Raw genomic sequence first — 24,061 nt, forward strand, 5'->3', positions numbered from 1 at the left:
CAAAGCCACCAGAGATACAGGGACATTTGCAGCTTTCAGGGACATACTGTCACCCTAAACCTGGAGGACCCTCAGCCCAAGACCACCCCAAAATAAGATTTAGAAGTGATTTTGAGCACCTGAAAAATCCCCCTCCTCGGAAAGCCCAAGGAAGCAGATTTGACCAATTTTGTACTGCTTCTTTTCACAGCAGGGCAAGGAAGCAGAGGGGCCAGAAACACTGCATTCTGACTTTCTTTTTGCAGAGCCCCTGTGGGGACTGATCTCTGAAGAAGGACTGGAAAGGGTGCCACCAAAGCGAAGGGGGTGCTCCTCCCCCTCTGGTCTCTATTGCTTGCTCACAGGTCTGGCTGGAAAGAGCCCTGCAGGAGTCTGTGCTGGGCATCATCTGCATGCAGCACTGAATTGTTGGTAATTAGTAGCTGCATGCATCAAATCTGCTGTCTCTCTCTGCTTAAATCAGTGAAAGCTGGCAGCTCTTACAGCAACACAGCTGAGACTCTTGGATGACATTTCTGGGGACATAATAAATTGGAGGGTTTTTTCTAACTCTGTGCTCCCCTCTTATGAATCCTACAGGCTCATCTGATTCCATAACTCTGTCTCCATGGATATCCTCTCTCTTTCTGCCCCTTTTAGACTGTGTATGCTACTGGTGCTAGTGGATCTGTGACTTCCACTGATAAAGCTAATGAAGTCGGTAAGCCCAAGGTGAATCCTGGCTCAGGCAGCAAGGAGGTTAAAGGAGTCACATGAAACTGTGTCCTGGGGATTCAGTCCGTTGCTGCTTTAGGGACAGAATGGCTGGAGAGATGGCAGCTTTCAGAGAACAGTCATTCATAGACATTGGATCAAGTCCCTATTGTCTAAGCCCATTGGAGCCTTTCCATTGACTTAACTGGACTTTTTCTCACCCCACTGGATATTGCAGTTCGTAGTACATAGGTTTCACCCTTGAAACCTGGGCCAGTATCCTCTGTTGGAGTCTTCAGAGTATACTTGTTGCCTGCAGCATAGGTGGGGGAAGGAGAAAAGGCCAAGCATGGGGCCACTGTGTTCTGTTTTATACCCTGTCATAAATATAAAGGGAAGGATAACAACCTTCCTGTATACAGTACTATAAAATCTCTCCTGGCCAGAGGCACAAAATCCTTTTACCTGTAAAGGGTTAAGAAGCTCAGGTAACCTGGCTGGCACCTGACCAAAAGGACCAATAAGGGGACAAGATACTTTCAAATCGTGGGAGGGGGGAGGTTTTGTCTGTCTGTTCTGTGTGCTTACCGGAGAGAGATCAAGAAAGCAAGCAATCCAACTCCATTAGCATTAGTAAGTACTAACAAGGAAATGCATTAGTTCACTTTTGTTTTGGCTTGTGATTTTCTCTGTGCTGAGAGGAAGGTATATTCCTGGTTTTCTTTTTGTAACTTTAAAGTTTTTGCCCAGAGAGAAATCCACTGTGTTTTAAATCTGATTGCCCTGTGAGATTAGCTTCCCTTCTAATTGTACAGAGGTGCTTCTTTTACCTTTTTTCTTTCTAATAAAGTTCTGTTTCTTTTAAGAGCCTGATTGAGTTCTCTATTGTCCTAAGACCCAGGGCTTTGGGTCTGTGATCACTTTGTAACCAATTGGTTAAGCTATTATTCTCAAGCCTCCCCAGGAAATGGGGTGTAAGGGCTTGGGGGGATATTTTGGGGGAATAGGAACTCCAAGTGGTTCTTTCCCTGATTCTTTGTTAAATCACTTGGTGGTGGTAGCATACCCTCCAAGGGCAAAGAGTTTGTGCCTTGGGGAAGTTTTACCCTAAGCTGGTAGAAATAAGCTTAGTGGGTCTTTCATGCGGGTCCCCACATCTGTACCCTAGAGTTCAGAGTGGGGAGGGAACCCTGACATACCCTTAGTCCATGTGCTTGGAGAACACAAGTCCAGGCCTGTCTGGTGGGCATTGCTGAGTCCCAAGGTGAAGCAATACCCAGGTGTGTCTCCTGTGAGTGAGTCATTGAATTGTAACACCTCTGCTGGACAATGGTTGGTGATGTCTGTTCAACACCCACCCGGGGGTTGGTTACCTCCAGGGTGGATAAAAATCAATATTTTTTTTTAAAAAAATCAAAAAGATCAGATTTTTTTTTAATTTAAATTGGATTTTTTGATAAAATGCTTTTTGTGGAAAAAACCTATCTAAAGATAGTTTTAATTAAGATACATTGTAGCTCAAAGATATCACGGAATAGGGTTTATAAAGAGAGCAGAGAGAGTGAAAAGTATTTTGGAAAAGTGAAATAGCCCCATGGACTAGTATTGGAGTGAGAGGTGGGTAGGACAGCGCACCTATCTGGAGAGCGGGCATGGATCTGCCAGACAAGGGAAGAGAGGGCACAGATATAGAACTACAGGTTAGGATGTCATCCAGGGATTGCATGGAGATTTTGTGTGAGTTAAATATGGGCAAAGAAACTGAGGAGGAGCCTTGGGGCTAGAACATGTGACCCTTACTCCCTTTGATGTGAGTGGCGGTCACACTGAGTGAGAGCTCACCAGTGAGAGTGGGGGTGGGTAGGTGTGCATAGTTTAACCCTTTATAAGCATTGGTTTCAATGCGATTCATAGAAAATGGGGGAAGGAAAACAATCAGATGCCTCACCCTGGTGCCTCAGCAACATGTTTGCACCTTCCTCCTTTCCCCTTTGAAAGATGGCACCTCTGTTCCTCTGGTTTCCATCCTGTCTGGTTAGTACCTTGCTCTTATTACCTGTGCTCTGAAGGGCACACTCAGCAGCTTGCTGTTCCCAGGTTGGTTCCCTAGCAACTGCAGTTCTTTATGGGAAGCCTTCATCAATCATTTAGACCCCAGGTAGAACAATCAAGTGAAAGAGTCTTTTAGTTTTCTTTCCCTCTTCCATTTGAAGAGCACATTGTTACAGGCAACATTAGTTTCCCGAACAGTCTGGGTGAAGACAGACCACGTCTTTCTACTCTGGAGCAATGAAAGGAATGTAGGTGTTCATTTGCAATAGCGATTTTATGTAGCAGATCACAGATGTACTTTGGCCTGGTGGAAGTTTAAGGTTTTCAGTAGGGCGAATTGGCCCAATGCCTGCTGGCTAAAATAGATGAACACATGAACTCGTGGAGCAGGTCCTCAAGAAATCAATTTTGAAGCACTTGGAGGAGAGGAAGGTGATCAGGAACAATCAACATGGATTCACCAAGGGCAAGTGATGCCTGATCAACCTGATTGCCTTCTAGGATGAGATAACTGGCCCTGTGAATATGGGGAAAGTGGTGGATGTGATATATTTGACTTTAACAAAACATTTGCTACGGACTCCCACAGTATTCTTGCCAGCAAGTTAAAGTACTATGGATTGGAATATCAAGCGGAGTACCCTAGCGATCTGTCCTGGGACTGCTTTTGTTCAACATCTTCATTAATGATCTGGATGATGGGATGGATTGCATCCTCAGCAAGTTTGCGGATGACACTAAGCTGGGGGGAGAGGTGGACATGCTGCAGGGTAGGGATAGGGTCCAGAGTGACCTTGTCATAAATATAAAGGGAAGGGTAAACACCTTTAAAATCTCTCCTGGCCAGAGGAAAAATCCTTTCACCTGTAAAGGGTTAAGAAGCTAGGATAACCTCTCTGGCACCTGACCAAAATGACCAATGAGGAGACAAGATACTTTCAAAAGCTGGGGGGCGGGAAAAACAAAGCCTCTCTCTCTGTCTGTGTGATGCTTTTGCCGGGGACAGAACAGGAATGGAGTCTTAGAATTTAGTAAATAATCTAGCTAGGTATGCGTTGGATTCTGTTGGTTTAAATGGCTGAGAAAATAAGCTGTGCTGAATAGAATGGATATTCCTGTCTTTGTATCTTTTTGTAACTTAAGGTTTTGTCTAGAGGGATTCTCTATGTTTTGAATCTAATTACCCTGTAAGGTATTTACCATCCTGATCTTACAGAGGTGATTCTTTTTACTTCTATTAAAATTTTTCTTTTAAGAAACTGAATGTTTTTTCATTGTTCTTAAGATCCAAGGTTTTGGGTCTGCGGTCACTTACCAAATTGGTGAGGATTTTTATCAGACCTTCCCCAGGAAGTGGGATGCAAGGTTTTGGGGAGGATTTTGGGGGGTAAGATGTTTCCAGATGGCTCTTTCCCAATAATAAACCCGGTTAGACGTTTGGTGGTGGCAGCGAAAGTCCAAGGGCAACAGGTAAAATAGTTTGTACCTTGGGGAAGTTTTAACCTAAGCTAGTAAAAGTAAGCTTAGGAGGTTTTCATGCAGGTCCCCACATCTGTACCCTAGAGTTCAGAGTGGGGAAGGAACCTTGACAGACCTAAACAAATTGGAGGATTGGTTTAAAAGAAATCTGATGAGGTTGAACAAGGACAAGTGCAGAGTCCTGCACTCAGAACGAAAGAATCCCAGGCACTGCTACAGGCTGGGGACCGACTGGCTAAGTGTCAGTTCTGCAGAAAAGAACCTGGGGATTATAGTGGACGAGAAGCTGGAGATGAGTCAACAATGTGCTCTTGTTGCCAAGAAGGCTAACGGCATGTTGGGCTGCATTAGTAGGAGCATTGCCAGCAGATCAAGGGAAGTCCCCTCTATTCCCCTCTATTGGGCACTTGTGAGGCCACATCTGGAGTCCAGTTTTGCATCCAGTTTTGGGCCCCCCACTACAGAAAGTATGGGGCAAATTGGAAAGAGTTCAGTGGAGAGCAACAAAAATGATTAGGGGGCTGGGGCACATGACTTATGAGGAGAGGCTGAGAGAACTGGGGTTATTTAGTCTGCAGAAGAGAGGAGTGAGGGGGGATTTGATAGCAGCTTTTAACTATCTGAAGGGTGGGGGGGATTCCAAAGAGGATGGAGCTTGGCTGTTCCCAGTGGTGGCAGATGACAGAACAAGGAGCAATGGTCTCAAGTTGCAGTGGTGGAGGTGGAGGTTGGATATTAGGAAAAACTATTTCACTAGGAGGGTGGTAAAGCTCTAGAATGGGTTACCTAGGAAAGTGGTGGAATCTCCATCCTTAGAGGTTTTTAGGGCCTGGCTTGACAAAGCCCTGGCTGGGATGATTTAGTTGGGGTTGAGCAGTGGGTTGGACTAGATGGCCTCCTGAGGTCTCTTCCAACCCTAATCTTCTATGATACTGACACCTGGATAAGTAATAGTAGGCACTGCCAGCCTGTAGACATTGGGCTTGATTTACAAAGGAGGCTAAGGTAGTTAGGTGTGCAGATCCATGGGAATTGGTCACCTAACTCCCTGTGAATATCTTCTTTGAAAATCCCAGCCTAAAGTCTGATCCTGGAAGCACTCAACATGCACAACCCCTGTTGGGTGTCAGATACACATCCCAGAACAGGGCTTAAAATTACACTTGTCTTGGTTAATGTGTGAAGTCAGTGGGAGTCCTGGGCATTGAGTGCTTCTCCAGATCAGACTAATAGTGTGCTGTGTGATTTCACTGCTAGAGACCAGGCAGGAGGTGAGGCACAAGGTCAAGAATATGGGCACCACAGGATGTGCTGCTAGCTGCCTGTCTTCCGTGTGCAGGGGACATGGCCACCCAAACTGAATAGCTAGTGGTCTAAATACGGGGCACTTTGGAATGATCTCAGTGATTATTGGATCCCAAGGGCGATGGCGAGTGGGTGAAGGACAGATACACTGTTGGCATTAGCCAGTGGGTTTTCAGTGTGGTGTCACCTTTGTGGTGGTTTGCCATGGGGCAGGCTGTTGCTGGAGCTCAAGAATTGGGGAGCAGGGTGCAAGGAGGTGTTCTGATCAAGGAGTTAGCTGCAGTGTGTCTGGAACACAGGCCTGTTGCTTGTGGGGTGCTGGCTGGCTGAACTGGAGCAAGGTGACTGTGCAGAGGTGTCCCTCTTCCCGCCTCTGCAACAACCTGGGGCAGCTGCTAGGTCTGTGCTCTGGCTAGGAACGACTCCCTGCAATTCCCCTGGGACTCCGGCGCAGCACCTGTGCTCCCCCTTCAATGCTCCTGGGGGTGCCATGGGCACAATCCAGCCTCCTCTGCATTGCCCATTCCCCCCGTCTTTATCAGGGCTGTCGTCACCGCTTTCCTTTGTGGCTCTTTGTGTAGCATGCATACCCTCCTTCTCCTCCCTGTCCTTTTGCTCTGTGATCCGATGAGCCAACCCTCTCTAAAACAATGAAGCCAGCTGAACCCCTCTGATTCTTTTGGCACACAAGCTGCCTGTATCTCCTACTCTGTGCTGGCGGCTTCTTCTGGGAGGTCATTTGAAAGTCACCTGAACTTGCTGAGTAACTGATCTTGTGGTCGTTTCGCACATGCTCGCTGCTGACGTGTCTCTCCGAGCTCATGTGATTCTTTATATCTAATAGACGTTGTGGGGAGGGGGGATGGAAAAAGAAATGATGCATTTTCTGATTTCCATGGAAAAGTCCTTTTCAGGCGTGGGGGGGGGGAGGGGAAGGTGGATTCCTTTTTTTCCTGCAGTTCAACACAATTGTGTTAATCTCACGGGGCCCTGCTAGTGGTGGCAGTAGGAGAGCTCAGCTATGGAGTCCCATGACGATCCATCCTCTCCCCTGCCCAGTTCAGCCTCTCTAGGTAGCCCCTAGGGGAGAGTGGGAGTCAGCGTGGACTAAACTGCCAGCAGGGCATCCCCCCTGCATCAGACACTGACATCACCATTGCCCAGGGGTCTGCCTGAGCTCAGCAGGTGGCTGAAGCCGAAGCGTGGGCTGACTGAGGGGGGAGCACTTTTAAACACCCCGCTCCCCCCATAACCACTAAGTCAGTCTGTGGCCTGGGTATCCACCTGGATTCATCTTTGCTTCTGGATGCCACAGCGGCAAAATCCAACCTACCCTAGCTGCAGCTGACAGGGAGACTTCTGCCTCCTCCTCCTGCCAGATGCAGAGCTGGCCTTGGTGATCCATGCAGTCACACCTTTTGAGCCTGGTGACTGGGGTCCTCCATGCCTAGGTATGCAATGGCTGACCTCAGAATAACTGCAGCCAGTTGGGAACACAGCCACGTGTGTACTCAGTGACGCAGGCTTTGCTCAAGGACTCCACCACCCTCTCTGCAATGGTTTGCCACTAAATAGCAAGTCAAACTCCTCTTGAGAGCCCTCCATGACCCTGGGCAAAGTGGCTTGGGGGACTGCCCCACCCTGTGTAATGATGACCCTCCATGACAGCCTCCCTCTGTCCAGCCAATAGCCCTGCCAGTCTCCAGAGGGAAATCCCACGGGCACACACAGCAGGCCTTTCTCAGGGGCAGGCCAGGAATCTCCATGTGGCTATGAAGCTCACTTCCCAGAGAGATCAGGATGGCCATGGATCATGCTGACTTTGGAGCTATCTGTAACACGTACTTCAACCAGCATTGCCACAGCATCATTAGATAAAGGCCAGCCCCTGTTGTTGGGGGCAGGGTGGGGGAGAGCGATTCCTTGATCTTTGTGCTGGCTCAGGAGGCGCTTGGATGCCATGGTGATGCAAACCATGGAAATGTCTGAGTAGTCCTGGAGTAGTCTGGAGTAGTCGCCTGATGTTAGCGGGACAGCGTGTGTGAGTAAAGCAGCAGCATCTGGCACGGACTGTGTTAGTGCCCACTCCCTCGGGGTGCATGCCAGGTGAAGGTAGGAAGGTGAACAGCCTGACCTGGATTTCGGTGCCTTCCTGCAGTTCACGATGGGGACAGTCCCAGGGAGGAAAGTGTCAATAGTCCTTTGGTCCCCTCGCTGGTTGTTTGGAAGCTGGAAGGGGCCCCTACGGCTGCTGGAGCTGGGACGCCCTGCTAGCTGCATCGAAGTGATGTGCAGGAGTGATCATAGCACTGGCGACACACATGATGGGTAGGACAGGTTACTGGGCTGTGGGAAGCCAGAACCGGGCAGGAAGGCTGAGAAGGTGATGAGTCGTGGCCACTGCATGGTGTGCAGGGAAGGATGGCTGGTTTACATTGAGGATGGTATGTGATTTACTGTCCCTGGCAGACAGATGACTCAGCAGAGCTGGCTCCATGGCTGTCCCTGGTGATGGATACATCCCCCACTCTGACTTTCCTATCGGTTAATGAAGTTTAACAGCTTGGGGGTCACATCCAGGTCTGGGGTGAACAGCTCCCCCCCGGGCTGAGAGCAGGGAGCGGTATTCATAAGATACTAAGGTCAGAAGGGACCATTATGATCATCTAGTCCGACCTCCTGCACAACGCAAGCCACAGAATCTCACCCACCCACTCCTGCGAAAAACCTCTCACCTATGTCTGAGCTATTGAAGTCCTCAAATCATGGTTTAAAGACTTCAAGGAGCAGAGAATCCTCCAGCAAGTGACCCGTGGCCCATGCTACAGAGGAAGGCGAAAAATCCCCAGGGCCTCTTCCAATCTGCCCTGGAGGAAAATTCTCACTGCTGCCTCGGAGGTTCCAGCAGGAAAGGGCAGGGCAGCCTCAAAGCTCAGTCTGTAGTGGCTGATGGCAAAGGGTTAAAGGTGGGCTCCTATCCTTTCACTGTAGGCATCTGAGGAGCCCAGATCACACCAGTGTCCTTTAGACTTCTCCATGCTGCTGCGACCATAGTGCTCCACCCACCCACCCAGGAGCCATGGGGTTGTTTTCTTGCTCCATTGGCTGGCAGGGGCATGTGGGAGGGAATGCTCTGCAGCAGCATGCCCAGTACCAGTGGCGCAGCTGATGTTTGCATTGCTCTGCAGCCACAGCTCCGGCCAGCTCATAAGCAGTTGTTACGGACTCTGGAGGCAGTTCTAGTCAGCCAGGTGGCTGCTGTGATCTGCAGGCCTTTGTGCAGTACAAGATGAATAAAGGGTTTGGGCGTATTTGGAGGGACCAGGCTACATGGGCTCTTTGTGGCATTTCTGGGCTGCCTGTTGGAAATTCACAGCAGGAGGCAGTATTTGTATTTCCATGCATCTGCAGCCCAGTATATGCCAGTACTTTCCCCGGTCCAACTGGCAGGGTGTGGACATCCTGCACGGGAGTTGCATCAGACTGCTTATGGAGGTCTGGCTCTAGCCAGTCCCCACCCCCTCTTCTCAGCCACAGCTTCAGGGAAAGATCCCATACCTGCTGGAGATGCAGATACCACCTTCTAAGCCTTTGCTAAGTGAAGCCATTACCTATTAATAAACCTTGTCCTGAGCAGGACTCCTGGTTGAAATGATGCCCCATTACTGGATTATACATGATTACCTCATTATTTCCCTACTATCAAAATAAATCCCAGCTCTTCCCAGCCCTAGTCTTATTGCACTTGAAACAAACTAGACAGCCAAGAACACCCAGGCATTTTCTCTTTGTGACTCAGCAGCCTCTATTGCCTCCCTTCTGAATGCCTACCTTGGAAAAGAGGCAAGCATGTAATGTAGTCTAGTTGGATGAAGACTGGGCTGTCTATTTGCCTGCCTTTCCCCTGCATCTCACTCCTTGCTAGTAGAGACCATCTGTAGGGGGAAAGGTGGTCCAGTTTCCATGCCCGTTCAGTGCCTGCCCCCTCTGCGGAGAGTGCCAACAAGGGATTTGATGGCAGTTTTGTCGTGTGGACACTGAGAACTGGACTGAGACCATCAACTCTTTTAACCACACCCAGCCATCAGATGGCAGCAGCAGCCTTCCAATGCTGGTGTAAGCCAGTGATCTAGAGGTGAGCAAGATCCATCTCCGTGACCTGCTGTGCTGTTCATTTCCAGTTCTTTATGGCAGGTGTCTTCAGGAAGGTTTGATTGCTAATGAGGGTGGCCAAATGCTGACGGCTCGTTCTACAGCATGTTTGTATCTATCTGTTTCTTTCTAGCCATCGTTAACCCAAAGCAGCCCAAAGAGATGCCCAAAAGCTTCAGCTTTGACTATTCCTATTGGTCTCATACCACGGTAAGTGGAAACCTGCTGTTCCAGGTGGATTTCCCTGCCCTGAGGCCCTCTTGCAATGGGGAGTTTGTTAAAAAGCTGGGGTTAGATGGGATGGAGTGATCCAAAGGTTTTGATATAAGGACTAGACGAGCTGCCAGCTGTGGAAGAGGGGGGCAGTCTGCTTGACCATTACGCTTTTGGGTTCACCTCCTTATGAGATGACTCAGCTGATCTGGTCCCAAATCAACCACTGGGTGGCGCACCAGAGCTGGTCGCCCTTTTCATGCATTCCCCCTTCCAGCCACTGTGAAAGAACCCAAGCCATGGGTTTGCAAACAGGTCCAAGGGCAGGGACACAAGCCCTTTCATTATGGCTAGATGGGAGCAGGTTCCCAGAACTATGGGTAGCAGCAACATCCTGATACTGTTTTCTGTTGTGACCCAGGTCACATGGTGGAAAAGGTCGAGAACTGCTGATCTAAGCAAAAAACAAACGAAAAATGATCTGTGGTAATCCCATGACAATGTAGCCCAGCCACACAGCTGGGGCCAAGGGAATGCAGTGAAAAGTCCTGTGCTATGAATACATTCACTAATTATTCTTCAGCTGTGTTTGTGCCCTTTGTGCACCTGCTTTCCACAATCGCTTTAGCCAAGGAGTTCACTGGCAAGGGTATTCACTAGTGGCTGAAAGCTCATTTTTTATTGGCTGTCTAGGAGCATTGCTTCCAGGAAATTGGCATCTATCCATTCCATTCCTCCACTCAGAGAGCAGAAACACGGTGACCAATCACAACATGAAGTAGGAATATAGGTGACCCATCCCAGCTTGAATTTTCATTACTTGCAACAAAAATGCTCCCAAACAATCTACAGGTTGAAAGTAATTCATGTCAAGTGTTTCAGTAATTCCACATAACAGACCAACCTGAGACATAGTAACAGTCTGCTTCCAGATGATTCACACACAACTAGCTGTGAAATCTGACTAGGTGTTGTCAATTATTTGCCCAGCTGTGTTCCTGGCTCCTCTGTGTCCCCTGTGCTCAGTGGGCACTAAAGAGCCTCAAATGTGTTCACTCCTTCCAGCCTTGTCGCTGTCATGGGTTGTACTGGAGATAGAAACCAGATAGCATTTCTGAGAAAACTTTTTACCAGGACCCATCAGCTGGAGCCAAGTCCCTTATTTAACAATCTATTTCAGTTTCAATCATCTAACTCAGAAAAGGCTCGAGGCACCCAAGGCATAGGTACCAGTGCAATCCAACCCAACACAGCTAGTCAAGCAGCAGCTTCCCTCAGCAGTGCAATTTCCATTTCCCCCACCTTAAACTCCCAAATACAAATCTTACCCCTTCCCAAATGCCTGCCTGTCACTCGCTGCCAAACTGGCGCCTCCCCCAGTCACTTTAGGGATGAGCTCAAGGCCAACACTCTTGTCTGCCTTCTGCACCCTGTCACTCCTTCTCCACAGTCCACCTGCAACTCCTCTGGAACCACAGCATCCACTTCATGGCTCAGCCCTCTTGCCATGTCACTATCTATGTTCCCCCCTTCCAGGGGAGGTTTAGCTCCTCAATTGTCCTGCCCCTTCCCCGGTGGTGAGTGGTAGGGGGGACCCGGGCCCACTGCTCCAGGTCCCAGCCTAGGGACCCTCTGAACTTCAGTCACTTACTGCATTCCTTTGCCTCTGCTATCGCTGCATTTCCTTGGGCCACTTCCCCATGGCCACAGACCTTTCTAGCCTCAGCAGCCTGCCAGAGCTCCTTCTCTTCTCCCTGGGTTCCTACCTGCACTGCTCTGTCCAGGATACTATTAGGTTATAGCCTATTCCAGACACCCTCCTCAAGCTTCAGGGAGCTACTGAGCCCTGCTCTGCCCTGAGGCTCTTTTTGTAGGGGCCTGCTGGGCCCTAATTGGCTGCTCCTCACAGCCACTTTCCCGTTAGCTGCTTTTCACACAGCCTCCCTAGGGCTCTATTACTGGCCAGTGTGGGGTGGATGCCCCATAACACTGCCCAAAAAGATGGGGCTTTGCACTGTGCCCAGGCTCTTTGAGAGCCAGAGAGGTCTGAATGGGAAAGTCTAGGGGTTCTTGTGGAGAATGCCTGCTGGCAGCTCCCTCTCTGAGGTAGCCCAGAGCTGGGCAGCTTTTCAGATCCTCAGACAGGTGTGTCACAATTTTAGGGAGGTGGAGTCTTGTCCAGCAATTCCCTAAGAGCGTCAGAACAGCCCCTTCGTCCCCATTCACATTATTTGTACCTTGATCAGGAAGCCAAGAGCTCTCAGTGTCAGCATTGGAGTGCCAGCAAGGGACTGGTGCTGAGAGGTTTTCCTTGGTGGCCCTACACCGTGGAAGTTAAAGGATTCCCTCCCCAGTTGATGAAACATTGCCAGGGATGCCCCAGTGTGTGTCTGGTCTTGATACATGAGTGACTCAGCAACAAGTAGTATGAGAAAATAATGTACGCTCTGATTCTCCTCTGACTTGCACTAGGGTGGGACAGGAGTAACTTTGGGGTGAATGGAATTGCACCCAGGTAAAACCAGTGCAAATGAGAGAAAATGAGGCCCAGATGTTTCCCATTTTTCTTGTTTTCTTTCCTTCCACTTTCTCTTTCACACCTTCCCTCTCTTCTGACCTCTGTCTCTGGTTTCTCCTCCCCGCAGCCCGAAGACATCAATTATGCATCTCAGAAGCAGGTGTACCAGGACATCGGGGAGGAAATGTTGCAGCATGCCTTCGAGGGCTATAACGTCTGTATCTTTGCCTATGGGCAGACAGGTGCTGGCAAATCCTACACCATGATGGGGAGGCAGGAGAAGGATCAGCAAGGCATCATCCCGCAGGTAACAGAGGCTATCACCATGCCGGGGAGAGCACGCTGCTGGCTGTGAACAAAAAGTACCCATAGCTGGGGCGGGGCAGGGCGGGAAGGAGAAGGAGGCTGCTGGGGAGTGGAGGGCAGGGTGGATGAATGGTTCTCATGGTGTGAAAGGCTGTTGCCCCCTGCATGTGGGGCACTGATAGCTGCTGAGTGCCAGTAAGGAGACAAGGAGCAGTTACTGGCCGGGAGAGGGCAGGGTGATGGCAGCAAGGACTGAGGAGTGAACATGGCTGTGGCACCAGCGAGCACAGGAGCTACCAACTAGATGGGAAACTGACACAGAACTGGCTGCCTGGAACTTGACAAAGGGCAGGGCTGGGAGGAAGAATGGCTCCTGTTCTCCTGGATTCTCTGCCGCTCAGGGCAGCTGGAAAGTTACAGATGGGAGGGGATGTGAAGCAAGGAGCCCAGGATGGGAATCAATGCAGAGGGCACGAGCTGCTTGGAGGCCACCAAACATCTGGGGAGTCACCTTTAGGGCTCCTGGAAAGGGTCAGGGCAGAGCAAGGGAGATCCCAGACCTGCCATGAATGGGAAGGGGGCAGTAAAAGCATCAGTCCACAGAACCTAGAGGTGAGGCAGGTGGAGGCTCTAAGCAGAGATGCCTGAGTGGCTGGGAAACTTTTGGGCTGAATGACTGAGTCATACAGTAACTCCTCAGTTAAAGTCGTCCTGGTTAACATTGTTTCGTTGTTACGTTGCTGATCAATTAGAGAACATGCTTGTTTAAAATTGTGCAATGCTCCCTTATAAAGTCATTTGGCAGCCACCTGCCTTGTCCACTGCTTGCAGGAAGAGCAGCCCGTTGGAGCTAGCTGGTGGGAGCTTGGAACCAGGGTGTACCAGCAGCCCCACATTAGTTCCCCGTTCCCCTAAGTTCCCTGTGTGGTAGCTGCCCAGCAGGCTGTCAATTGCTGGGAGTTCAGCTGTCCTCCCTGCACTGCCATGTGCTGCTCCTGCCTGCCCTCTGCCTTGGAGCTGCTCCCCGGTGCCTCCTGCGTGTTGTGCAGGGTGGGAGTAGAGGGGGGGCTAATGTCAGGGTGTCCCTCTCCCCCCTGCTTCTGCACTCCGCTTGCTTCATTTCCATAGAGTGGGGGGGAACGACACGACAGGGCTCAGGATGGAGGGGAGCTTCCTGGCAGCAGCTTCTGTCTCAACTTGCTGATCTACTTAAAAAGGCACTGTACTTAGAGTGGGGTCAGTATACTTAAAGGGGCAATGCGCATCTCTATCTCTCTCACACACGGTGTGTGTCTCTGTCTCTGTCTGCCATGCTGTCTCCCCTCCCTCCATTCGTGCTGCCTTGTAGAGTATGAGGCTACATTAACAACAATGGGTTAACCCTTGAGTGCTCAGCTGATTGCTAGTTCATCATTTAGCAGTAAGGCATTCCCTGGGAAATATCCCACCATCTGACTTCACCACCTCAACCAAGCTTCACAATCATCATCACTGTGTATCTGGTGAAAAAAATTTCCCTGGAACCTAACCCCCACTATTTACATTAATTCTTATGAGGAAATTGGATTCGCTTAACATCGTTTTGCTTAAAGTCACATTTTTCAGGAACATAACTACAATGTTAATCGAGGAGTTACTGTACTGTGTCCTTATATACATCTGTCCAGCCCTGCGAGAGCCAATGGCTGTGAGCGAGTGCCGGCTTTGGCCGGACTGATCCCTGCTGTGACTCCATGCAAGGCAGGGGAGTTCTCTCACACATTAACCTGGCCACGAAGGTCTGATTCATCCCTGAGCTGAAGCAGTTTAAATGCACAGTCCTGGTAGTGCCTTTGACTGTGCCACTTACTCTACATGTCGCTCAGAGTCACTCAGAATAGTTGTGAGTGAACACAGAGAACAGGCTCCCCTCCTGCCTGCCTGCCTGCCTTTCTGCTGCTGCCATTTCTGAAGTACAAGGAAGAATCCTTGTTTCCCTGGTGCCCCCCGCCCCCATGGCTCTGACTGCATTATGGAGCATGTAAGAAGCCATGTCTCCTTCTCTCCTTGTCTGCTGCAGCTGTGCGAGGACCTCTTCTCCCGAATCAACGACACCACGAATGACAACATGTCCTATTCTGTGGAGGTACGGAGCCCTTCCCGCTGACAGCGGGGGGGCATTCTGCCGGGGAGAGTGCCTAGTGAGGAGACAGTGATGATAAGTTAAGGTGGGCCGTTGCCAGCACTGCTGCATGGGCCTGCCCTGCTCTTGCCCTGAGTCAGTTACCCTGCTTTTTATTGACCAAAGAGGAGCTCCCATGTAATACTATCTGCAGCTCCGGGCTCCAGCCCTTGAGGAGGCCTGCCTTCCTTGCTCTGTCATTCACAGGCCCTAGTACCTTTGCACCTGCTCCCATCTGGGTCCAGGGAGGGGTCTAATGAACTACAGCTGTTCTCATGGGTCAGCAGTCATTGGCCTGCAGCCCTTGGGTTCCAGCACCTGCCTTCAGGATGGGACAATGGGAGAGTCCTGCCGTCATCTGGTTCCAGGCCCACCCCCGGATCTGACATCACTGTTGGGATACATACCCTCACCCAGGCCTGGCCTGCCTTCCCTGGCACTCCTTTAACTATATGGGGTCGCAGTTAACATCATTACATTGGTGACAATCTTAACTGATTTAAAAGTGCCTTATATCAGTTCAGCGTAATTCAGTAACAAACCTATTTAGAATCCAGGTTAGCTAACTAAGCAACTCTGGTGTGTCAACAAAGTAACTCGCTCTTCCATAGCCCCTTGTGCAGACTGGTGGGTGTGGCGTGCAGGGCCGGTGGAAAGCTAGCTGCATGCAGGGCAGGGTTTGCCCATGGCCCTTATGCCAGACTCTGCCCTCACTTACACTGACACAGCCACTGAAATCAATCGATCACTGCCTGGAATGGGGCGGCTCCTAGAGCAAGGCACTGCGTGTGTCAGGATGGGTGACAGAACTGGGTCTGTGTCCTGTGTGGTATGGGAGCCCCTTCCCCCATTGTCAGACACGGACCTTGTGCGCTTTGTCCCCTAGGTGAGCTACATGGAGATATATTGTGAGCGTGTGCGGGACCTGCTGAACCCCAAGAATAAGGGGAACCTGAGAGTAAGGGAGCACCCCCTCCTGGGTCCCTATGTTGAGGACCTCTCCAAGCTGGCCGTCACTTCCTACAATGACATCCAGGACCTGATGGACTCTGGGAATAAAGCCAGGTGAGAGGGGGGCACAGCCTTGGTTGCCTTTCCTTCCCTCCCCACCCCAGTGCTGTTCGGAGAATCCCCTGCTTTACATCACCCAGCCCGTGCCCCACATCCTAGGCCCCTGCCTTCTGGCTGGGAGGGCCTAGACGCAATTGCCCCAGAAATCTCTCGTCTTCTTTCCTAAGCTGGCTAGGTGGGCTGCTGGTGAGAGCCCCGTTGTGCTCTTGCCTCTGTATCTCAACGAGAACAAAGCAGACAGGGTCAGAGAGAGCAGCCATCAGGTGTGAAAGTAAGGTGGTACGGGCTGGTACGACGTACCGGTAAAAAGTAGCCGCCTGTACCAGCCCGTACCACTGACTTGGAAGCGCGTGAAAGCCGTGGATGGGGGGGCGCAAAGGGGGCAGTGACATTAAAGCGCTGCCATGGCAAAAGGACCCTGCTTAAAGCGCTGCCACAGCAGTGTTGTAACATCCCTGTCCCTTCTCCACCCCCCCCCCCAGCTGCCGATGTGGGGGGCAAAAGGAGCAGCTACCCCAGGGCCGGCAATTTAAAATCACTGTTGGAGTCGCGGGCGGCGTGGGCGGGCTGTCTGGGGAATGCTGAGAGCCCTCAGCCCCGTCCCTTCCGCCCAAGGCCCCACTCCTTTGGGGGGCAGGGGAGAACTGCCCCCCGTACCAGTAAGAGAGAAATTTTACTTTCACCCATGGCAGCCATACTGCAGCACCCACTCACTGACCCAGTTTTTTTTTTCTTGTCTCCTAACTGCTGTCCACTAGCCTCATGTTGCCCTGTGATGGAACCAATCCTGAGTCTTGCCCCCAGGGAGCTGTGGAGGTGGGACTGGGCGTGTGGGACATGGCCAAGAGCCCGCTGAATTCAATGGGGAGACCCTCATTGACTGCAGCAGGCTTTTGCATGAGCCCCTTAGAGACGGAGACGTCCAAACCAAAGCTGGGCATTAAGAGGTGGTCCAGCATGATCTCCACTTGCTCATGCTCTTCTCGGTCCTGCCTTGCGGAGTCACCAAGCTCTGCCTGATGTCATCAGCTGTGTACTCTGAGATAGTGCTGCAGGATTCCATGCCTCCCTGCCCTCTTCCCTCCACAGGACGGTTGCTGCCACAAACATGAACGAAACCAGCAGCCGATCACATGCTGTCTTCAACATCATCTTCACCCAGAAACGGCACGATGCAGAAACTGATGTCACCACCGAGAAGGTGAGCACAAAGGGGGGTGTTCCTTTAGTGGGGCAGGGCAGCACTTCCCCAGTTCCTGTGCTCTTGCTGGTGGAGAGAAGGCGTGACGGTTGGGCTAAAAGGGCTGAGATAAGAGGTAGATAAATAATAAGCATCTTTGTTAGGAGCTGAGATGAAGAAGGCTAGTGGAGAGCTTTGCAAGCCTAGCCTTCCATACCCCAACTTTCAGTGTCCCCTTCCCATACTGCACCCCCAGCCACACTTTCCACTGTCCTGTTGGGTCCTTTAGCTCGCTTTGGGTAGGGTTTTCAGCACAGTGGGGCACATCTGAGCCTTGCTATGCATTGTAGTGGCAATAACAGCGGGCAGTTTTCGCCCCAAAAGCCTTGTGTATGCCCCACCCTGGGTCAGCGCCAGGGGCTTGAGCCACTTATCTGACTTCTCCTCAAACAAATGAGGACTTGTGCCCAACCACCCTGCAGTTTGTTTGTTGACCAACTCCTGATTTTGCCAATCTCTGTTTGAATGGGCAAGGCTGGAAACCTGCTCTCCCTGACTCTGAAGAAAACAGGACTCAGACTCAAACTGCTGTTAATTTTTCAAAAATAAAGCTCTCCCTGGTGGAGACCATCAGGGCATATATTGAACCAATCCCTTGTTCTGGTGGCGGGGGTGCTGTGCTGCTGGCAGGATTGTCTTTTGGTGAGGTCCTGACTACTTATGGCCACTAAGCACCCCAAGTCACTCTTTGCAAGAGTAGGCATGTTAGCTGTAGCGTCCAGGCCCTATTCCAATTTGGATAATCACATTCTGCCTCCCCCAAATCCATCTCCCCACCCCTAACGGTTTCAGTTGAACCAAGTAGTTACTTCCTCCTCCAAACTGCTATGCAGAATGACTGGGCACTGCTAAACAGCTGCTGCATTTCACTCCAGAGGTGGTTGCATTTCAGTGGTGGATTGTGGTTCCTGTTTGCACCATTTGCATAGCAATGCATCAGGTGTTTGGGGACCCTTCTGGATGGGTGCAAGTCATTGTTGTGCCCTCAATGGCAAGCATCCCTCTCTGTTTATAGGTCAGCAAAATCAGCCTGGTCGACCTGGCTGGGAGTGAACGGGCTGACTCTACAGGGGCCAAGGGCACGAGGCTAAAGGTAAGAGAAGAGCATGAGTCAGGAGCTGTACTCGGTGCTGGGTGCTGTTTGGGGTGCTGTTGGTGCACCCCAGCCACGGAGAGGTGTGCTCATTTCTTTGGTGGATTTTCAGACAGCTGGAGTGCCAGTAATGACATCCTGATTAGCCACTAAACCCAGCACAACCACTGCTCCCAACTGGTTCGCTCTTGAGAACCAGCTACATGCAATGCCTTTCCTCTCCCCAGGGGGTCCCTGGCAGGGAGGGAGCTGGCTGTTGGCCATGTTTGCTGTGTGCATGGATCATCTGTGGATCTGAGCCTGGCTGTTCTGCTGAGCTGCAGACACCCACGCACCCTTAAGCTGATTTGTGTGTCAGGACCCTCTCTGTCAGTCAGCTTTTGGAGCCTAGGATTTTCTGTCTTCCTTCAACAGGAGGGAGCAAACATCAACAAGTCTCTGACCACGCTGGGGAAGGTCATATCTGCGCTGGCTGAAATGGTAGGTTGGCCAAGGAGGTCTGTCCACAGGGTGGGCCTCATTACATAATACCACACTGTGCAACCCTGAAGCACTGACTCCCATTGACACTTATGGACCCACTGACATGAATCAGTGCTCACCCCGCGAGTTAGGGCTGCTCATACTAGGCCCCAGTGATGCCATTGGATGAGCAGCCCTTGTAGTCCCTTGTGCCAGTGACTATGAAATGTCCCCCGAGGCAGACATTCCGGGAACAAGCCAGCAAAGAGCCCTCTCTTCCCATGACTCAAGTACATCAGCCCCTGAGCTCACTCCCTCTCGCACACACCCTTGCTGGCATAGAATGACAGGTATCACTGATGGACTCTGGCATCAGTTGGTGCCTGGCAGACTCCCCCACCCTGGAGTGGGGGAATCTTTAGAATGATCCACGTTGCATGGGACTGGCTGGAGTGTTGGTTGCATGGGACTGGTGGGGCAGGGCAGTTGGGGGTGGGAAGGGTGAGCTGGGATCTCCTGGGAATGGAGATTGAGGATCATTGATGGATATATATTAATAGATACATTTTTAAGAGGAGCTAGAGCCATTAGGCAGCCAGGCAGAACAGGAAATGGAGCCAGGATCATGAGCATCTCTCACCGTTTCATCACTTTGTGGGTATGGGGATCCCTTCCCCTGCCCTCCGTCTGGCTTTGATTTTTCTCAGTATATGCTCTGTGGGAGAGGGGTTGTTTCCCTTTGTGTTTAGGATGCTACCGCAATCTAAATAATAACTCCCAGTCACATGTCCTGTGCCACAGCCTACCTGATGAAAATCCAGAACTTACCCTTAGCATAGGGGCAAGCAGGGTAGGAGGAGCCTTTGTGTCGTTCTCCCTCCCCCCCCCCAACGCTCACTCCTCCATTGCAAGCTGCACGGTAGTGCTCGTGCTCAGAGCCTACTCTCCATGGAGAGTTCTTCATCTCTGAGAGGTAGAAGCTTTCCCTAGGTGATGGAGGGGAAGTTGCAGTTACCCACAGCCCCTTGTCCTGACTGGAGCAAACTGTCCTCCTCTTCAGCCTCTCTTTGTCTCACATGCTCATGCAATGGTAAACAATGTCTCTGGTTTCCTTTCAGGATTCGGGGCTCAATAAGGTATGTGCTTTGAGGGTTCTGTTCCTTGGCTTGGGTGATCAAACACAGGCTGGGGTAGGGGCATTGCGGATGGAAAGGGGGAGGTTACTGAGATGGAGCCCAGGACCATGCTGTTGCGTGGATTTTTAAACTGAGTGCCCCATTGTTTTCGGTGGGAAGCTCTGCTCTGAAATTCAGGCACAATTTGACCTCCAGTGAGGTTCTGTGCTGCAACCCTGTGGCTCCAGTGACTGGTGACCTATAGCAGAGGCTGTGCAGCAAAGAGCTGGCCAACAGCAAGGCCAGTCAAAACGGTACCAAAATGGCCTCATTCACTGCCCACAGAGTGGCTTTTAAACTTGGCTCCCTTCAGTTCCCTGCGTTTGAGATTAATATCTCAGTGGAACAGCTGTGGTGGAGAGGAGAGCTTTTGCTAGTCTGAATCAGCTGGAAATAGAGGGAGGGGTGACACAGGCTAGGCTTAGCATAGTGTGTCTCGGGCACATTGGCATTTCCTGGGACTGTGCTGCCATTGTTGCAAGATCAGTCCAGAGCTGGAAGTCACCTGTGGACTGTTGCTTCTCCTGTGTAAAATCTTTTGAAGGGAATGAAGGGGAGAGTTCACTGACCTAGGTATTGGTGTGTAACTGGGCTGGATGGGAGTAAGGGATGGACAAACTGGTTGTGCTGCAATAAGAATCAAACCGAACCCAAACCAAACATCTATTGAGGTCTGAAAATATTCAGTTCACTTCCCCCCAGTCTGTTATAGTCATCTCTGCCTTGCCTGAACTTCAGTCTCTCTCAGATGCTGGTATGGCCCCTGTTACGATAGAACCTGGCACCTCACAACACCTGTGTGAGGTCGGGAGGACCAAGGCCAAGTAACTTGCCCAAGGTCACACAAGGAGTCTGGGGCAGAGCAGGGACTTAGACCCAAGTCCTTGGCTAGTGTCCTATCCATTGGACATCACATCGTGGCTTGTTGGGGGAGGGGGTGGAAGTGGGAGGCAGAGTTGTTCTTCATGTTTTTCCGGTCTACTCTAAAGCAGAAAATCTCCATAGACAGACTCTTCTTGCTGGATTGCTAGAAGTAGATAATTCGGTCAGCATCCAGAGTTTGGGTCCTTATCGAACCTCTGAACCGTAGGTGGTTTGCTCCAGGCTAGGGGAAGCTCAAGAGTGTGCCTTTGGCCAGATGTGGCTGGAGGTCACTAGGTGAATAACCCTGCTTGATACTGTCTGAGAGCCCACTACCTTTGAAGAGAACGAGGTATCTCATCTCCCTGCTGTGCTCTCTTCCTCCAGAACAAAAAGAAGAAAAAGACAGACTTCATCCCGTACCGGGACTCCGTGCTGACCTGGCTCCTCCGGGAAAACCTGGGTGAGGGAAGGAGTCTGGTTTTCACTTAGTTTGCCCTGGTTCTGGCCTTAACTCACTGAATTTCCAGGCAACAGACCTCCAGAGGCTCCTGTCTTCTGAACTCTCATAGTCTCCCTGATTTAACTGCTCCCCCTCCCTTTGCCCTCCGGCTGTCAGGGACCCTTCACTGGGGCAGGGTTACGTCCCAACTCATTCAAAGCACTAGATGTTCCTGTGCTGGAGTTCTGAGTGACCATGTGAGCTGGGAGGGCTGTGGGGTGGGGATACCGTTTGGTATGTGTGCTCAGTGGGCAGAATGACAGGGATGCTCTGGCAGGAAGGGGAAAGCAGAGAGAACGGGGGTTAAAAAGAGGGCCCAGGAACAGATCTGCTTCATGGAGCCAAGGTGTTTTCTCTGGCAGGTGGTAACTCCAGGACTGCTATGGTTGCTGCTCTCAGCCCTGCTGATATCAACTACGATGAGACCCTCAGTACTTTAAGGTAGGCCTCTGTGACAACAGTTCATCGTCACGTCCCCTGCACAGGGGCTGGGGAACATGGAGTGTGACATCTGAAGTCACAGCCTTAGCCATTCCCCTCCTGTTGCCTTCACTGTTCCTTCATTCCACTATTGTTCCATAGCCCCTCACTGATACAGAGCTCCACTCTGGGCAGCACTTACCACTGCCCTGTGTCAATGTCAAAGCAGCAGACGAGGGTCCCTAACCATTCATTCTGTCCGTAGCATTACAGAGCACTGTCCTCCACCCCTGCCACTGGCCTTCCTAGTCCCTCTCCCAGCTTGGCACTAGACTACACTGTGACCCTCTCCTTTGTGTTGCTGGATTTGCTCTGTGCGTCCCCCGTCTGTTACTGCAGATGGGAGTAGAACAGGGAGCCTCATGGCCAGAAAGCTACAGCTCTGAGGGAGCCTTCGGCTGTCTGAACTGTGCTAACGAGGGCTCTGCGAGAAGCCATGCTTTGCATTATTATATGCAAATAGACCCCAGGTCTTCTGAATGCCAGTCCAATGCCCTAGTCCCTGGCCCATGCTGTCTCAGACCTGAAGTCTGAGGAAGTCTGGTGATTGGCCATGTGTCCCATTTCTGCAGGTATGCTGACCGTGCCAAACAGATCAGATGCAACGCCGTCATTAATGAGGATCCTAACAATAAGCTGATCAGGGAGCTGAAGGATGAAGTGGCTCGTCTGAGAGATCTGCTCTATGCCCAGGGTCTCGGAGACATCATTGACAGTACGTTCCTCTGTGGGCTCTAAGCTGGGACCGGGATTTGCTTAGGAGAAGCAAGATGGAGCTCTCTAAATTTCAGTTTACTGGGGTAGGACAGGCTCAGCCATCTTCATCCCCACCACGATGTGCAATGGCATTACATCACCAAGACATCTCCATTCCCTGCCCTGTTGCTCCTTGTAGTTCCTCTCCCTGACACTGCTTCTCCGCCATAGCCTGCTGGGAAAGCCCCCTACTGATATCAGGGAGATGCATGTGATCACCACAATCCTGGGGACTCTAGCCTACACCCCTCATGCTGACCGTGAACCCTAGTCTCCAGCCCCAGGGTGGCTCCACGGGGACAGGCTCATCCTCTGTGCTATCAGTCCCAGGACTGCTGTCCCACCAAAGAGCCAGTCTCAGCTCGGTGAGCGCTCCGTGTGTTGCTCCCAGGGAGATGTCCCCAGGCTGGGTCAATGTACGGGCTCTCTTCTCAACCTGAGGGGCATGCTTCTCTGTTCCTTAGTCCTATAAAGATGAACCTATTCTTGTTCTGTTTTCTTTTGTCTTTCTTCCCACTCCCTCTCCTCTCTTTCTCTTAGCTAACACTGCTCCAGGAGGACCTAAATGTGTGTATTTCCCATTGTGGGTATTGTGTGTGCTTCACTGCTTCTTCAAGACTCGGTCGTAGCAAAGGAACATACATACAGCATGGCAAAGGGGTCCAATTGCCTACAAGCAAGGGCCCAGCTATGGGAAGCTTGTGTGCTCTCACAGCTGTGCTGTGGAGGTGTTAAGGTAGTCATCTGCTCCTCCCCACCAGTACCCTGCCACAGTGCTCAGCCAGGACTCTGCTCCAGCCAAGGGATGCGCAGATCACTTAGGAGGTTTGGTGGGCAACTGCCTGCATTGGCAGAGTAACCTCTTCGCACAGGGAGCTCCCTTTCCTCATTAGAAGGCTCATCCTTGGCCCTCCTGTGAGGCTATGCTTGATGGTTCTCCCAGATCCACAAGCAAGGGGACCTCCACGGCGCCATCTGCTAGGGGAGGGGAGGGGGGCCTGGGATTGATATATGGCAAGGACAGGGGAGGCCATGCACCAGTCTTCCTCAAACTCTGTGTTAGCTCTGCACAAGAGGTAGTGCAGCCTTGAGCCATGTGGTCCTGGGTGCTGAGCTGGGGAAGCCAGACTGAGGCTAGCCAGCTTCTCTCAGTCAGTGCCTTGGCTGAGGTTTTGAGCCGATGTACCGGAGTGGCCAGAGGTTAGCTGAAGAATTTGCCTGCATTGTGCTCCCCTCCAAAACATGTGAGATGGAATTGGTTTTCTAAATGAACTTCCTGGGCCTCTTTTCTCCATGCTGTAGCTATGGTTCCTGCTGTTTCTGTGCTGTTGCTGCTTCTGCTGGGTCTGGGACTAGTACCGATTCCAGTACTGGTTCTGCTGGCAATACCCTAACTATGGGCACTAAGTTATCTGCTTCCTACCACTGATATAAAATCACAAGTGTTCCCAGTGACCCAGCCTAGATCCTACTGCTGGTTGTACTGGGACCAGCAGGGCTACTGAACTAGTTCATGTGCTCCTGAACTTGAGAAAGTGAGCT

At 51.1% G+C, this 24,061-nt stretch overlaps 1 protein-coding gene across 4 annotated transcripts in view; it reads left to right on the top strand.

Moving 5' to 3' along the window:
* Window positions 1-24,061, top strand: part of KIF1A (kinesin family member 1A) — a 223,114-nt gene that overhangs the window by 70,066 nt on the left and 128,987 nt on the right. For 3 of the 4 annotated variants that reach the window (XM_084639634.1, XM_084639635.1, XM_084639636.1), the window contains exons 3-13: window positions 9,815-9,891; window positions 12,540-12,719; window positions 14,778-14,843; window positions 15,766-15,944; window positions 17,040-17,151; window positions 18,206-18,283; window positions 18,698-18,763; window positions 19,864-19,881; window positions 21,169-21,244; window positions 21,646-21,724; window positions 22,336-22,478. In XM_084639634.1, coding sequence (XP_084495760.1) covers window positions 9,815-9,891; window positions 12,540-12,719; window positions 14,778-14,843; window positions 15,766-15,944; window positions 17,040-17,151; window positions 18,206-18,283; window positions 18,698-18,763; window positions 19,864-19,881; window positions 21,169-21,244; window positions 21,646-21,724; window positions 22,336-22,478 — 1,074 coding nt within the window. Of the gene's footprint in view, window positions 1-9,814; window positions 9,892-12,539; window positions 12,720-14,777; window positions 14,844-15,765; window positions 15,945-17,039; window positions 17,152-18,205; window positions 18,284-18,697; window positions 18,764-19,863; window positions 19,882-21,168; window positions 21,245-21,645; window positions 21,725-22,335; window positions 22,479-23,059; window positions 23,087-24,061 lie in introns of all 4 variants that reach the window. The other variant, XM_084639637.1, reaches the window with a different exon arrangement.

The sequence above is a fragment of the Lepidochelys olivacea genome (assembly GCF_965140295.1).
Source record: "Lepidochelys olivacea isolate rLepOli2 genome assembly, chromosome: 9".
NCBI classification, from domain to species: domain Eukaryota; kingdom Metazoa; phylum Chordata; order Testudines; family Cheloniidae; genus Lepidochelys; species Lepidochelys olivacea.